At 48.4% G+C, this 13580-nt stretch overlaps 1 protein-coding gene across 1 annotated transcript in view; it reads right to left on the bottom strand.

The window, feature by feature from the left end:
* The window catches only part of BRINP2 (BMP/retinoic acid inducible neural specific 2), a 106989-nt gene that overhangs the window by 39862 nt on the left and 53547 nt on the right, over positions 1 to 13580 (bottom strand). The window contains exon 2 of the mRNA XM_082703871.1: positions 9886 to 10232. Coding sequence (XP_082559997.1) covers positions 9886 to 10154 — 269 coding nt within the window. The 5' untranslated portion in view covers positions 10155 to 10232. The remainder of the gene's footprint in view (positions 1 to 9885; positions 10233 to 13580) is intronic.

Here is a 13580-nt window from a genome sequence, read left to right on the forward strand (position 1 = left end):
GTTCCCAGATGATGGAGGCGGACATTCAGGGATGACCAGAGCCTCCCTTCCTCTCCATTTTGACCAGACTCACAGCCTAGAACATACACAGAATCAGCTGAGCACAGGCTGGTTTACTGGGCGTACAGTTGACTGTGGTACTAGGAGACCAACCATGGTGAGGGATCATCCCACGAGGGTGTTTACAGGCTTCCGTGGATCCGGGAGAACTCAGTCCCCCAAGAGTCCTCCTTCCTGTCCCTCCTCCGTCATGAGCTGGTCCCCAGGTAAGGCACAGGCTCTCTTGCGCACAAGGACAATGAGAATTCTCCCAGGCCCCGGGGCTAATAATGAAGGACTTTGGTGCAGTGCTGGGTCTGTCTACTTCATTTTTCTCCCACCAGAGCCTCCTGTGTGGCCAGTGAGACTTTTGCTCACCCTGACTCATGGTGACTTCAGAGCTTGACTGTTCTTTGCAGTTGGAGGGAGAAAGAGGCACATTTCTGGGCTCAGGGAGGAGCATGGTACAGAGGCAGAACCGGGGGGCATTAAACAAGTACAGAGGGGAAAGACTCCTTCATCTTCCCCAAACCACATCTTGGGGGTAACAGCCCTAATCTACCCACACGTACACCCGCAAAGCCCTAATCTACCCACACGTACACCCACAAAGCCCTAATCTACCCACACGTACACCCGCAAAGCCCACAACTGGTCTGGGAGTCTCAGCCCCACGTTCCCTCTGCTCCCGTGGTGTGCTGTGGACACGAAGGGAAGGGAGAGTGACCCAAAGCCTATGCCACCCATGTCGGCACTTGGCACTGCAAGTTGACAAACCATCCTAATAAGCAGAGGTGATCTGCATCACTGAAGGGTTCTTCTGGATTTCTGAAACTACCCCTTGAAACAGAAGACACTTCCAAGGGGTATGTGTGCTTATGAATCAGGAGCCATGTGATCCTAAAGTCAGGAACTACAGACTTACTTAACACTGAATTTTTATAAGCCATTGCCAGGCAAAAAATAAGATACTGCGTTTTGGAATAGCATTAAGTGTCCCTCTAGTAGAGGATTCGATTTACAGAAATTTAATTTACACTGCACCCTTACAGAAATATACCGACAGTGTAAAGCCGACACATACAGAATTTGCTGGGGGTGAATTGTTTCAGGAAGATTCATCTGCAGCTTCCTCCCACTTAGGGTTCCCCAGAGCCCAAGCGCAGATGGAGAACGGTGGAGACGGAGGACTATGGGATCTCTGAGTGAGAGGAGCCCCGCGGAGCCCCCCTGAGGCTCTTCTTCTGAGTCCCAAAGACCTGCTGGAATGACAGAAGGAGAGCAGGAGGGGCAGAGAGCACAGGTGGCTACAACTGGAGGCTGGTTAAGAATCTTGGGCTCAAATTACGTATTTGATTCAATAAGCATTTCATAGTCAGATCCTCTATTGTATGGGCTGAGTGCTGGCTCTTCCTCTTACCAGCTGTATGACATCCTCTAAAACTCAGTGTCTCCATCTGTCATATATGTACACAGAGAGCACCTCCCTTGTAGATTTCTCATTATGATAATTGCAGTGTGTCTATACACTATATATATATATATATATATCTCAATCATACATATATGTATGATACATATATATATACATACATATATATTACTTTCCAAATGTGGGGCATGTAATGAACCTTCAACAAAGAGGTATTATTAATTTTACTAATATTTCATAGTAGAGGGAATATGTGCTTTCTTTCCCAAACTAAAGAGACATTTGGGCCAATGTATCTGCCCTCTCAGAACCACCTCTTTTCTTTGCCCCTGCCCCCTTGGTCCCACGGGGAAAGCAGCGAGGTTGGTAAGAGCAGGCTGTCAGGTGGTCCACGCTCTGATGCTGTGTGCTCGATGCCAAGCTGAGACCCCTGCTCACTGAAAGTTCCGGACACCCAGTGTCCTGCAGTGGACTGTCCCTCGGAGAGCCTCCCCCTCCTCCCAGCTAGCCCTGGTGGAGCTCCCCAAGAGACCACCTGCCGAGCCTGCCTTCTCTACAGGCTTCACTTAGGATTGGGCCAGTCTATTGAGCACACCCACAGGCTCCCATTTGTCTCTAATTTGAGCCAGGGATGGACTGTGGGGAGACAGATCCTGTCTGTGACTCAGGTCCAAAACCTCATCTCTCGCCCAGCTTGATGGTAATACATGTGTTCTCCTCGTCCCCAGCGCCTGGGGAGTGTGCTCACCTGCTTCTGTCCTGGAGGAGGAGATGGATGTTTGATGTGGGAACCAAACCTCCCAGGCGGCCCCTGTACTGCATCACACACCCCCCCGGCCTCCAAACACCCCCTCCAGGGAGTCCACCTGGATGGCAGAGCCCTCCAGGCGTGGGCCACGTGTCCTCCCCCGCTGTGCCCCCAGCACTCGTGGAGAGGCCCACACGCTCACGTGTGCCATAAATATGCTGAATGAAGAGATGCCCGCCACGTGCCACTCACTGTTCTCAGCAACACGGACTGAAATAATTTTCTTGTGGGAGATGTGGGAAGCCCTGAGGTGGGATAAATGTGGCAGAAGCGGAATAAAGAAAAAAAAAATGAGAATCCCTGACCCAGAAAAAGCTCTTCTCTTGAGGAGAAAAAAGGAAAAGGAAAAGACCACGTGACCAGCCAGTGTCCCCGTCTGCCTGAATCTCTGTGTCGTGATGGTTTCTAGCTGAAGCCTACCTCCCATGTCTCTACATGGGCACGGCTCTAAGTGGCAATTCATTCATGAATAAAATTAATTATTTCTGGAAGCAAAAATTAATCCTCTTTTTCTCTGCCCGACTGACTCGAGATCTTGCTATTAAATCGCATCTGAAAACAAAACTGATCTTGCTTTCCCCCCCTCGGCCATCCTGGATTTTCCCTCCATTTCTTGCACATTTTGTACTTTTACATTGTCTCTTCACAGACCATCTTTGTAATCCTGTTTCAAGCCAGGGCAGACAACCTGGATAACCCCCCTCAAGGACATAAGAAAATCTCAGGCAAGAGTTGTTTTGTCCTCAGTGAACCTGGGACTGGCATCCTGAGAATTCATTCTGACATGGCATCCGTGGGCCAAATCTGTCCATCAGTCATACAAAGTCTCCAGAGTCATACAGAGAAGGTACCAGATGCCTTCTCCCTGGCGTTTGAGATGCTACAGTTTGAGTTGTTTTCCAGCATGTGGACTGTCACTCAAATGGGGCCACCGAACTCCTAGAAATCAGCGGAACCCTGTTTTCTCTCTTTTCTAGCTTGCCATAATGCCTTAAATCATGCAATGCACGCGGGAGACTCTCCATAAATACTTGTAAGAGGACCAAGGGAGCAAAAAACACAGTGTGGTAAGTCTACCCTGTTTCTGATTTTTTTAAGCATAAACAATGCTGGATTTTCAGCATAAACCAGTGGCTTTCGGGGCCCCTGGGTGGCTCAAGTCATGATCTCAGGATCCTGGGATGGAGCCCTACATCCCGCTCTCTGCTCAGCAGGGAGCCTGCTCCCCCCTCCCCCGCTGCCCCCGCCTGCCTCTCTGCCTACTTGTGATCTCTGTCAAATAAATAAATTCTTAAAAAACAAACAACAACAACAACAAAAAACCCAGTGGCTTTCTTGGGTCTCCCAGCACAGCTCACCATCTTCTCACCAGCTGAGCACTCACACAGACACCCTGGTCAGAGGTCCTCACATTCAGCCAGCACCAAACTCGTGGTCAAAGTAAATTCTCAACGTGGTGTTGTGTCCCCCTCCTACCTCCTCACCTGCAGATGGAGAAAGAGTGCCTGTGACCAGGCCCGCAGGCTGATCATTGCCACCTGCCTCTGATTTTGCTCTAATTTGTGTTCTTTGTTTTCCACCAGTTTGTACACCATTCACTTACCTCCTTCCATCCCGAAGGAACTCCCTCGTTGTCAAAATATAGATCCCGTGAGAAGTCGGGAGATCAAGTGGTTCCCTTGCGTGAGGCCATTTCTCCGGGAGAGCTCACCTCCTTCCTGCCAGGGCCAGCCCCCCACCTCACCCCACCCCAGGAGTCACTGCTTCCCCTGCGCTGAGCAGTAACACGGCCTTTAGCTACCTCAGTCGCTGTGCTGCGGGCTTAGGCAATGGCGGGGATTTACCCAGGCGGACTCAGGTTGCCTTTGGTCGCCACTTATTTATGTGGATTGTGATCTCTTAATTGGAGATGGTGCCTCTCCCAGGGTTCACTGTTTATCCAAATCGGCATTTGTTAGTCCGAGAAACGTGGTTCGGCTGCTCAATCAGGTCTGGAGCTCCTCCGGTGGGAGTGCTTCCACAGCTGCTATCCATTCCTCACCTCTCCCTCTCCCGGGAGGCCCCCACAGGCTGGTTCTAGGCCCTCCAACCTTTTCTGCTTGTAAACTTTTCTCCCAGCAGCTGGATCTATCTTAGGAGTTCATGTGCCTTGGCGCTAGTAATTCCTGAATTTCACCTCCTTTGACTACAACTCTATGTCATTTATAACATCCCCTAGAAAGAGCCCCACTCCCTGCAATGCATCATGGGGGATGCTGCCTTCTGTCCTTCTTCACCCTGGTCCACCCTGCTCTCCTCTCCCCCTCCCAAGCACTTAGTGTAATCAGCGAGGGCACTTCTCAAGCTTTCATTTCCTACTCTTCACCTGGGGCTCTTGGTAGAATACAGACTGCGATTCTGAGGGTCTGGGGTAAGGCCCCAGGCTCCTGCAATGGGTACGAGTTCTCAAGGCACGCGGATGCTGCTGGTGCACCAACCCAGCTTGGAGAAGTATGGATCAAACATTTGGCTGTTCCTGTTTCTCCCTTCTTTCACATGTAAGCTGTTGCCAAATCTTACTTCTCATCCTGATGAACTGCACAAAGATTGTATTTTCTTGTATTTTCTCCGGTGCCTGTTGCTGGAAGTTTCTTTTGCCCTAACCGCCCTCATTTACATCATCTGCTCGCCCTATTAGATGTTTCCAGATGCAGCTGCTAAAACACATGCCTGCCTCAATGGTACCAGCCTCTGGGTATCACTCCACTCTCTTGTTTTTCAGTTTTTCCCTACTCTGGTTCTCAAAAGTGGCAATATTTGTTCAGAATATGATCAAAATATAATATCCTTTTTTGTCAAGGAAGATACCTATTTAATTTCATTTTTGTTTGTTTTCTTCCCCAAAGGCTTCTAATGTATCCCTAGACCTTTCCTTTCTAAAAAAGCACAGCAGACAGAAATGGGGGTAATAATGACTAAGATCAATAATTTGGAATTACATCTAGTTTTGCTTTTCTCCCAACCACCATATTATGCTCATTGTTCTGTATGATTTCTAACTTTTCTCTCTTAATTTTAATTTATTCTTTCCGAGTTTCAAGCGTTTCATCATAGTGGTTTGGATTTTTTCCAATCCCATGATTATCTCTCTATTAAAGCTTTAATACAAAAAGAAATTAAAAAAAACAGACTGCTCATTACTTTGATTTGTAGCAAGGAGAGAATGGAACATTACCGCTAGAGTGTTTCGAGAAACCATATTTACATTTGCATCAGCTCAATTTAGGTGCCTGATTAGCTTGCGTGGTATGATGAAGATGCACTTACCAGTCAGAGGAAAGTGGCATGGTCTAGAGTAATGAGTAGGAGACTCGAAGTCAGGAGCCCTGAGTGCTATTTCTGGCTGTGAGTGGCTACCTCTCCGACCTTGAACAAGTCCGTCTCACTGTCTTGGGCCCTGATAGCCCCCATCTGCTTCCCAGTGCTGCTGGGAGAGGTCGAGCACTTAAGTGTTTGTCCTAGTGGGGGCTATGGAGTCAAGCAAGGGAGGGAGCATTGAGGTCACAAATGGAATTGGAGACGAGATCTCTGCCCTTAAAACTCTTATGACAAGGAAGAGACAGGGTCTGAGAAGTGGGCTATTTCTCCAATCTTGGTCTAACAGGACTTGAGGACATGGTGAGAGGTTGGCAAATGGAATTTAAAAGCTTGCCCAAAGCTGGGCGTGATAGCCAAGCCCATCCTGTTATTTAGGAAGTCTTAACAAGAGTGCATATTGTCTTTCTTCTCGTAATAATGCCATCCTGAGATGGTCTGTTTAGTCCCTGGCTGGGACTGGCATCTGGAGGATGTCCTAAGGAAGGCCTGCTCTGTTAGCAATCCCTGACTTTAGAAGAAAGATTTTTACCTGTGGTGACCAGTGTATGCCCCACAGAGGATCCCTTCCTCCTTTGGTTTCCTCTTCCAAAGAGAACTCGATTGAGGGGTAAAGATTAATATACTTTGAAAAGGAAAGCAAGAGAATGATTTTTTTCTCTTTGTTGGTGTGAAGCCCTCAGCAGACATTATCACAAAGACAGCACCCATGGTTCTCATCTCAATACCATTCTTTTGTTGGCTAATATTTGTTGAGGATGATCCAATAATGGGTAATATCTATTAAACATTGTTCTAGGTGCTTAACATCAATTAACTAATTTCATTGTCACATCACCCCAATAGGTAGGCAACTATTATTGTCCCGATTTTATAAGTAAGGACATTGGGGAACAAAGCAATTAAGTAATTTGCCCAACAATATGTAGCTAGTAAGCTGCAGCTCCGGGATTTGAACCCAGGCCATCTGGCTTCAGAACCTTTATTCTAAAGCACTTGAGCCTACAGGAATACAAACTTGAAATGGACAGAGCAACAATCTCCTGGAGCCCAGAGTTAGAGGCCAAAGCTTCTCTGGAATAACCAGTTCTCTTTCTAAAGTTAAGAGCACATTCTGATATCCAAGTAAGAACAGGTGGGATTCTGAGCTGTTAAGCAGAACCTTGCTAAGTAGAACCTTTCCATTTGCTAGTTATGATCCATTCACACCCAAGAAGAGGAGAGACTTTCCTGCTGTGGGAGAGAGCTCGTGTGCTTCTGCCCCATGGGAAAGTCCTTATTCTTCTCCCACCACAGTTTATCTCCTTTCTTCCATGGAAGGCGCAGGTGGACACCATCTGAATTGTATATACAGAAAGCTTTCTTAAAGAAACGAATAAAAGGGACGCCTGAGTGGCTCAGTTGGTTAAGCGGCTGCCTTCAGCTTAAATCATGATCCCAGCGTCCTGGGATCGAGTCCCACACTGCGGGGGGGGGGGGGGGTGTCCTTGCTCAGCAGGGAGCCTGGTTCTCCCTCTGCCTCTGCCTGCCATTCTGTCTGCCTGTGCTCGCTCTGACAAATAAATAAAATCTTAAAAAAAAAAAAAAAAAGAATGAAAGACTAATTGTTCAAAACCCAGGGCTGATGTCGTCTGTATGCTTTTCCTCCTTGTACCTTTCTAGACAAAATGTCCTTCTGGTCATTGGGGATGACCTTCAATGTATATTTTGCCAGTTTTCTGTGACCACTTTCGTCAGAGTCCGCAAGGTCTTGAATTTGCCAAAGAGAACTGCTACTTGAGTCAAAAGCAGAAGGGATAAAAGTGAATTCCCGCAGGGATGACATAGAACCCTACAACAGTATCCAGGGATCCACCATTTTGCTTAACAACTCAAGGCAAAACTCCCAGAATGCTCCTGGAGCAGCCTTGTGCGACCACTCTCTCTTCGCCCCACCAAAGGGTCACATATCAGAAGGTTGCATTCCTGTCAGAATGACTGGTTACTGTTTCCCCAAGTGCAGGTTCAATGCAATAACTGACCTCAGAGAAACAAAACGGCACAGTGTAAGCGCTTGTCACCGTAAATGATCAGGAAACCATTACCAACTGATAGAACGGTTGATGGTTCAGAAGTGATTACAGGAACTCCTCATGGGCCAACTCTGCCACCCAGGCATTCAGGGGCTGCCGGGTTGGGGCTGGGACGCCATGAGAAGAAAAATCTACTGAGGGAGAGGAAATGTGATGGTTTATTCCCTCTGGTTCCAATAGCCCTTCAAAGTGGATGGTGGTGTTGGGATCCCCGACCTGACATTTCAGTTCCAATATACTTAAAATAGATACATATATATATTTGGCGATAACAGTGCTTCTAAAAATTGGGATGAACCGAAAAGTCAAAGGTAAATTAAATCTTGTTTTCCTGGACTAGAGGGATTTGCTGCTTAAATATATTCTAGGGTAGATTTTCTCTCTTAAAGAAGACACATTCTTTAATAAAGGGAAGCATCATTCTGAATGACCTTATAGGAAATTGGGGGGGGGCGCACATGTCCAGTTTCTTATGCATTTACTGGAAGTCGAATCAACCTCTTCTGCTCCTTCAGCTTCCCTGGAGCAGGTGTTAGCTCGGCCTCACCCAACCAGAGATGGAGGCATCCTGCCTCAGGGGATCTAACAAATTTCTTCTGTAGTCTTTGGAAGATGGCAAGAACCACATCCCCTGAAGCAGAGTGTGCATGGCAAGCTCTTCCAAGACCAAATCAGATCCAAGCATGGTGGAAGAGAAATGGTCTGACAGGAGAGCTGGGTGGGTTGCTCTTGAGAGCAGGACTTTACCGGCCCCACAGGCATCTGACCTTGTCCCTCTGTCTGCCTCTGTGTGTGGGAATCAGGTACCAGGAGAACTGCCTCTGTAAATGACTGCTCCTACCACTGAGGAGTCTTCCAGTGATGAAAAGCCTAAAACCTTATTTCTGAGACATTACACTACCCTCAATAGACTGCACGGTTATTGCAGAAGTTTAAAAAAACTCTCAGAAACAATAAAAAATTTGTCTCTAAATATATTTTAAGAACCCAGACCCTGGAGACTGACGACTTGGAAGCTAATCCTGGCTCCAGTCTTCACAAGCCATGTGCCCTTCTGCAAATTCCTTAACTTCTCTGGACCTCATTGAACTCATGTGTAAAAAGCGGGTAATAATTGTTCTTCCAGCATAGGGCTGTTGTAAGGATTAAAGGAGCTGGTGTACATAAGGCATGTAAAGCAAGAGGGGCCCAAACTTCAGTATGTTCATCGGACTAAAAATGCCTGTGCCAAAGGTTAACAATAGCAGCCTGAAGTTGCCAAAGGAACAAATGATTTTTCTGGTTTTATTTCTTTTTTGTGCTTTTTTTGATGTGCGTTTTCTCTCTTTTTGTTGCATTAGAAACTCATTTGTAATTGGAAAATCAATGCCTTTGATAAAAGGAAAAAATTTCAGCCACGCTCCCAGGGTTGTCTGACCACCACCGGCAAGGTGAAGAGGACGAGAGCCGTGACAACAGGACAAGTGGGCAGAGGGGTGCAAGGGAAGGTTTTATGCAGAGATGCACTCTGGGAGCTCTGAGGCTCTCTGGGTCACACAAGGTGAGGATTTCTAGAAACCTCCTTTTGAAGTGCTGGTCCAGCAGCCAGGAATACATGCCTGGTTTCTCCCTCATCACATGGACCTGGCCCGTCTCATGTCTTTCAGCCCTGATGCTCCCAAGGATAGGTCTACAGGGCCAAGAAGAGCCAGTCCTCTTCCACGGGCAAGGCCAGCTGAGGCTGTGCTGGGGCGGAGGGTCAAGGCAGGCTTGCCCCGGGACCCTGCAGGTCTCCCCAGACCTCCCAGGCAGGAGCTGGAGCTGCCCTTCCTTCATTTGCATGTCTAGGTAATTACAACTCATAAAAGTATCTAACCCATTAGTTAAAACCCGGCCCCAGCATTTGACTCTGACCTCCTGCGGCAGCACGGGCCCCACGCTGACTCCAAGCCGCCTGATTTGTCCTCAATTTATAAGCAGCACAACCTATAAATAGAAACCCTTTTGCTATGTTCCCCAGGAGGCATCAGCAGGTTTTCCAGCTTGTGTGTGTTTTCTTCTTTCTTTTTTTAAAAACCAACCTGGGAGGCTGGTTCTCCCCGGCCTGCGGCCCGCTCTCATAGTTCAGTCTGGGGGCGCGGGAGTGGGCTCAGCCCGCGAGCCCCCTCCCCCCCGCCCTCCGCAAAACCGGCCGCACTCACCTGTAGATCCTGTACCTGGTGGTGAAGCCCTGCCGGAAGCGCTCCACGAAGTCCGCGTACTCTTGAGCGCGGTGGAACGGGCCGCGGTCGCTGAGCAGCCAGTCCAGGGGCGGCTGGCCGGCGGGGGAGGCATGCTGCTCGGGGAGCGCCGCGGCGGCCGTGGCCGAGACCGCCAGCACCCAGCCCGGGAGGCCCAGCGCCAGCAGGGTTGCCCATGGGGCCGCCGCCGGCCCGAGCCCTTTAAACCGAGTGTTGCACTGCCACCTCATGCTTCTCCCGGCCGGTTGGCTTCTTCATTCTCTCGCCACGCTCTCCCGCTCGGTGCCGCTCCTCCTGGGCTCCTGGAACTGGAAAAGGTCAACACGAGACGTCAGGGGAGCACCCTGGCCTTCCTGAGCCCTGCGGCCCCCGCGCGTCAGACGGCACGGGGCAGAGCCGCTTCTAGAAAGCCTGGGCGCCACCACCACCTCTGCGTTCTGGGCCCTGGGCCTGATGCAGATTTTCTTGCATTCTGCAAACGATCCTCGAGGACACGCCACGGTCACCATTTTGCAGATGGGAAGATGAGGTTGAGGGGAGAGGAGGAAGGTGGCCGAAGTTCAGGGGCCTTTTAAGGGAAGAAACCAGAATTTGGAACTGTGGTCCTCTGACCAACCTTTACAGCACATAGCTTCTGTGTGCCCCATGTTGTCTTAACACCATCTGCCGCTTTCGTCTTCCTCTCTCAGAATGTGCACTATGTGTCAGTAATAGCCCCACCAAGCGCGAGCGGCCTCTAGAAGCTGGAGGGAAGGTGAACAGTGACCCCACTTCTCAGATTGTGAGACAGAGAAATAGTGGGGTCCCATCGCGGCGATGAAGCTGTGTAAACTGGAGCTAATCCCCTCCCTTCTCTGGGTTCACTTTTCTCTGATAAAGAACAAAGAGGCTTGACTACATAATATCCAAGACTCCTTCCAGTTTCCAAGAGCGGATCCCTTCTTTAACAGAAGGCCATGGAGGAATGGAGTCAGACCGGGAAGCCAGATGGCCCAGCGGCAGCAGCAGAGAGCAGATCTGTGAATACCCGACACCTGCCGTTCCGTCTCTCCATGGCGGCATGAGTGCTCCCTGAAGGCAGGGCTGGGTCTCCTTCTAGCCTAGTTCCCGATAGCACACAGCAGGCCTTTAGAGACCCTTTTGAATGAGTGAGTGAGTATATGCCCCGTCTTCTCTGAGTAGAAGGGAAGGTGCCAAGAAAGCAGATTCTGGCCTTCAAAACTCTTGGCTGCCTTGTGACTCCTCACAGGGCTTTGTTTTCCAGTGCGTGCCCTTTGCCTAAGAATAACAAATCGTCTTTATAAATCTCTGGACAGGAGCAGGGGACTGACTCAGACTGTGGGGGTCCTTACGTTGCATCCATTCCTTTGATCTTTAACAGCACATGCTGTCAGAGTCTCGCCTAGCTCTCCTCCCCAACACCACTTCAGTGCTGGAATGTGCTAGAATGACTTCCAACCCCAGGGCCTGCAATTTGAGGACTTTCTCTGGCCGCCAACACCAAAGATATGCTCCCTGGGGATGAAGCAGAGTGTGTTAATTCTCTGGCACTTTCCAGGGTCCCATAAGGGCAGGCCAAGTGGGCTTCAATATTTGATTCACACCCCACCCCAGTGCCCCCAGTGTACTCTGTAATGGCTGCAGTCCAACAAACTTCCCTTGGGCCAGTGTGAATCCTGAAGAAGCTGCCCAGAGGAGGGTCCACATTAATGCTGGATACTGTTAACTAGAGGCTGGCCAGAGGCAAGAGACCCCAGCCTCAGTATTTGTGCTTTCAAAAGAGTTGTGGTCCCTGCTCGTAAAGATGAAGGAACACAAGCATGAGCATCTACACCTTCAGAGTCACACCTCCACTCCAGCCAGGAGGGACTGACCACCTACCATGTGCTGGGTGATTCTTAGACGCTGCCCCAGTTAATTCTCACAGTAAATTTGTAAGAAAGCAGGATTGTTATCAGTTTCCTTCTCACTGGGATTCAGTGGAGCTGAGCTCGGAAGATGCAGGAGTGCAGTACGAACCTAGATCTGCCTCTGTAACCAGGTCTTGGCCAAAGAAGGCTGAGCTTCCTAAGGATCTGGGGCAGCAGCAAGACAGACCCTTGTTTTATGAGCTGGTCAAGAGAGATGCCCAGAAGAAGAATAATCAGGTCACACCTGCCCTACTGGGTCTGAGAATGTATTATAAAATTCTGATCATTAAAACAGGTGCTGCTGGCACACAAATTGGACAGACAGATCAATGGTGTAGAACAGATAGCTCAAAATAGAGCTTATTATAAACAAGAACTTAGAATATACACAGATATATAAAAACATTTCATACTAATTGGGTAGGGGATGGAATATTTTAAACATCATATTGGGAAATTAGTTCCAGATGGATTAAAAAGTTAAATATAAAAAACAAAATCATAGAAGGAAGAAAAATCCCCAAGTGTTTTATAACAAGCAATGTATTACTTTTAAATCAGGGGGAACGTGATATAAACTAAAAGGAGTCAGTCTTGCACAGGGTGGGTAGGAATTTCTTTTATAGGCTGTAATCTGAAGAGGATGCCCAAAATATTTCTCATTTAATCATTCACACATTCATTTCTTGAGAAACATAAATTGGGAACTCCTAAGAACCAGACACTACTATGCTAAGCCTTGATAATATAAAAGCGAAGGCTCATTGCATTATCTGAAACTCTGTTGGTGATTCATTCCTCTTATAGAATATTGTTCTGTTTTTAAAAGCATATTGATGGAGGGAAAGGAAGAAGGTTCATGTTGGAGACTGGGCCTGACCTAATCAGGAGAATGAGACCCTTTAAAAGAAAGGGAGGTGTTGGAGAGATGAGCTCCCGCTGACCTGGAAGAAGGCAAACAGTCATGCTGTGAACAGCCTTCTGGGGTCATAAAGCAAAGGAATGCAGGTAGCCTGTAGGAACTGAGAACAACTCTCTGTCAACAGCTAGTAAGAAAATGGAAACTACTCGTACTAGGACAAGAAAACAAATTCTGCCAACAGCCACATGAGCCTGGAAGAGAACCTTGAGCCCCAGGTAAAAACCCCCTCCCTGGCTGACACCTGGATTTCAGTCTGGTGAGACCTTAAACCAGTTTAAAACTTATCTTTCTTAAAGACAGATTTTTAGTCAAAACATTAGAGGACCCAACTAACCCCTTCCCAGTACCACGAGACCATAAATTTGTATTGTTTGATCCCACCAAGTTTGTGGTAATTCATTCCACAGCAATAGGAAAATGATACAGACAACATAAAAGATGGCGGTCCTCCTGTCCCATTCTGCGCATGGCCTGGTCTGGTGAGGGGTTTCTGCGCTCCCCGAGGAACACCAGCTGTTGTTCCCCAGGTGTGAAAAAGCTAGCATGGCCGTTCCCGAGCACAGTGAGGCTGCTCACCTCCCCCTCCCACCCCATCGGGATGACAGAACCTGCAAGGTCATAGGTGAGAGGTTTGTTTTTATAACTCGGACCTCACTCACAGTCATTCCTCCAAAGTGTGTGATGAACCAACCCCGTGCATTTTATAGAAGGATCACAGTGAGCCAGTGACAGCACATGGCCTTGGCCCAGCCTCAGAACCTCTTGTGCCCTGTGCTATCACTCAGGGGGTGAAAGGGGGGTTGTCGCCTCCCCTACCAATCAAG

The sequence above is a fragment of the Mustela nivalis genome (genome assembly GCF_964662115.1).
Source record: "Mustela nivalis genome assembly, chromosome: 16".
Classification (NCBI taxonomy): Eukaryota; Metazoa; Chordata; class Mammalia; order Carnivora; family Mustelidae; genus Mustela; species Mustela nivalis.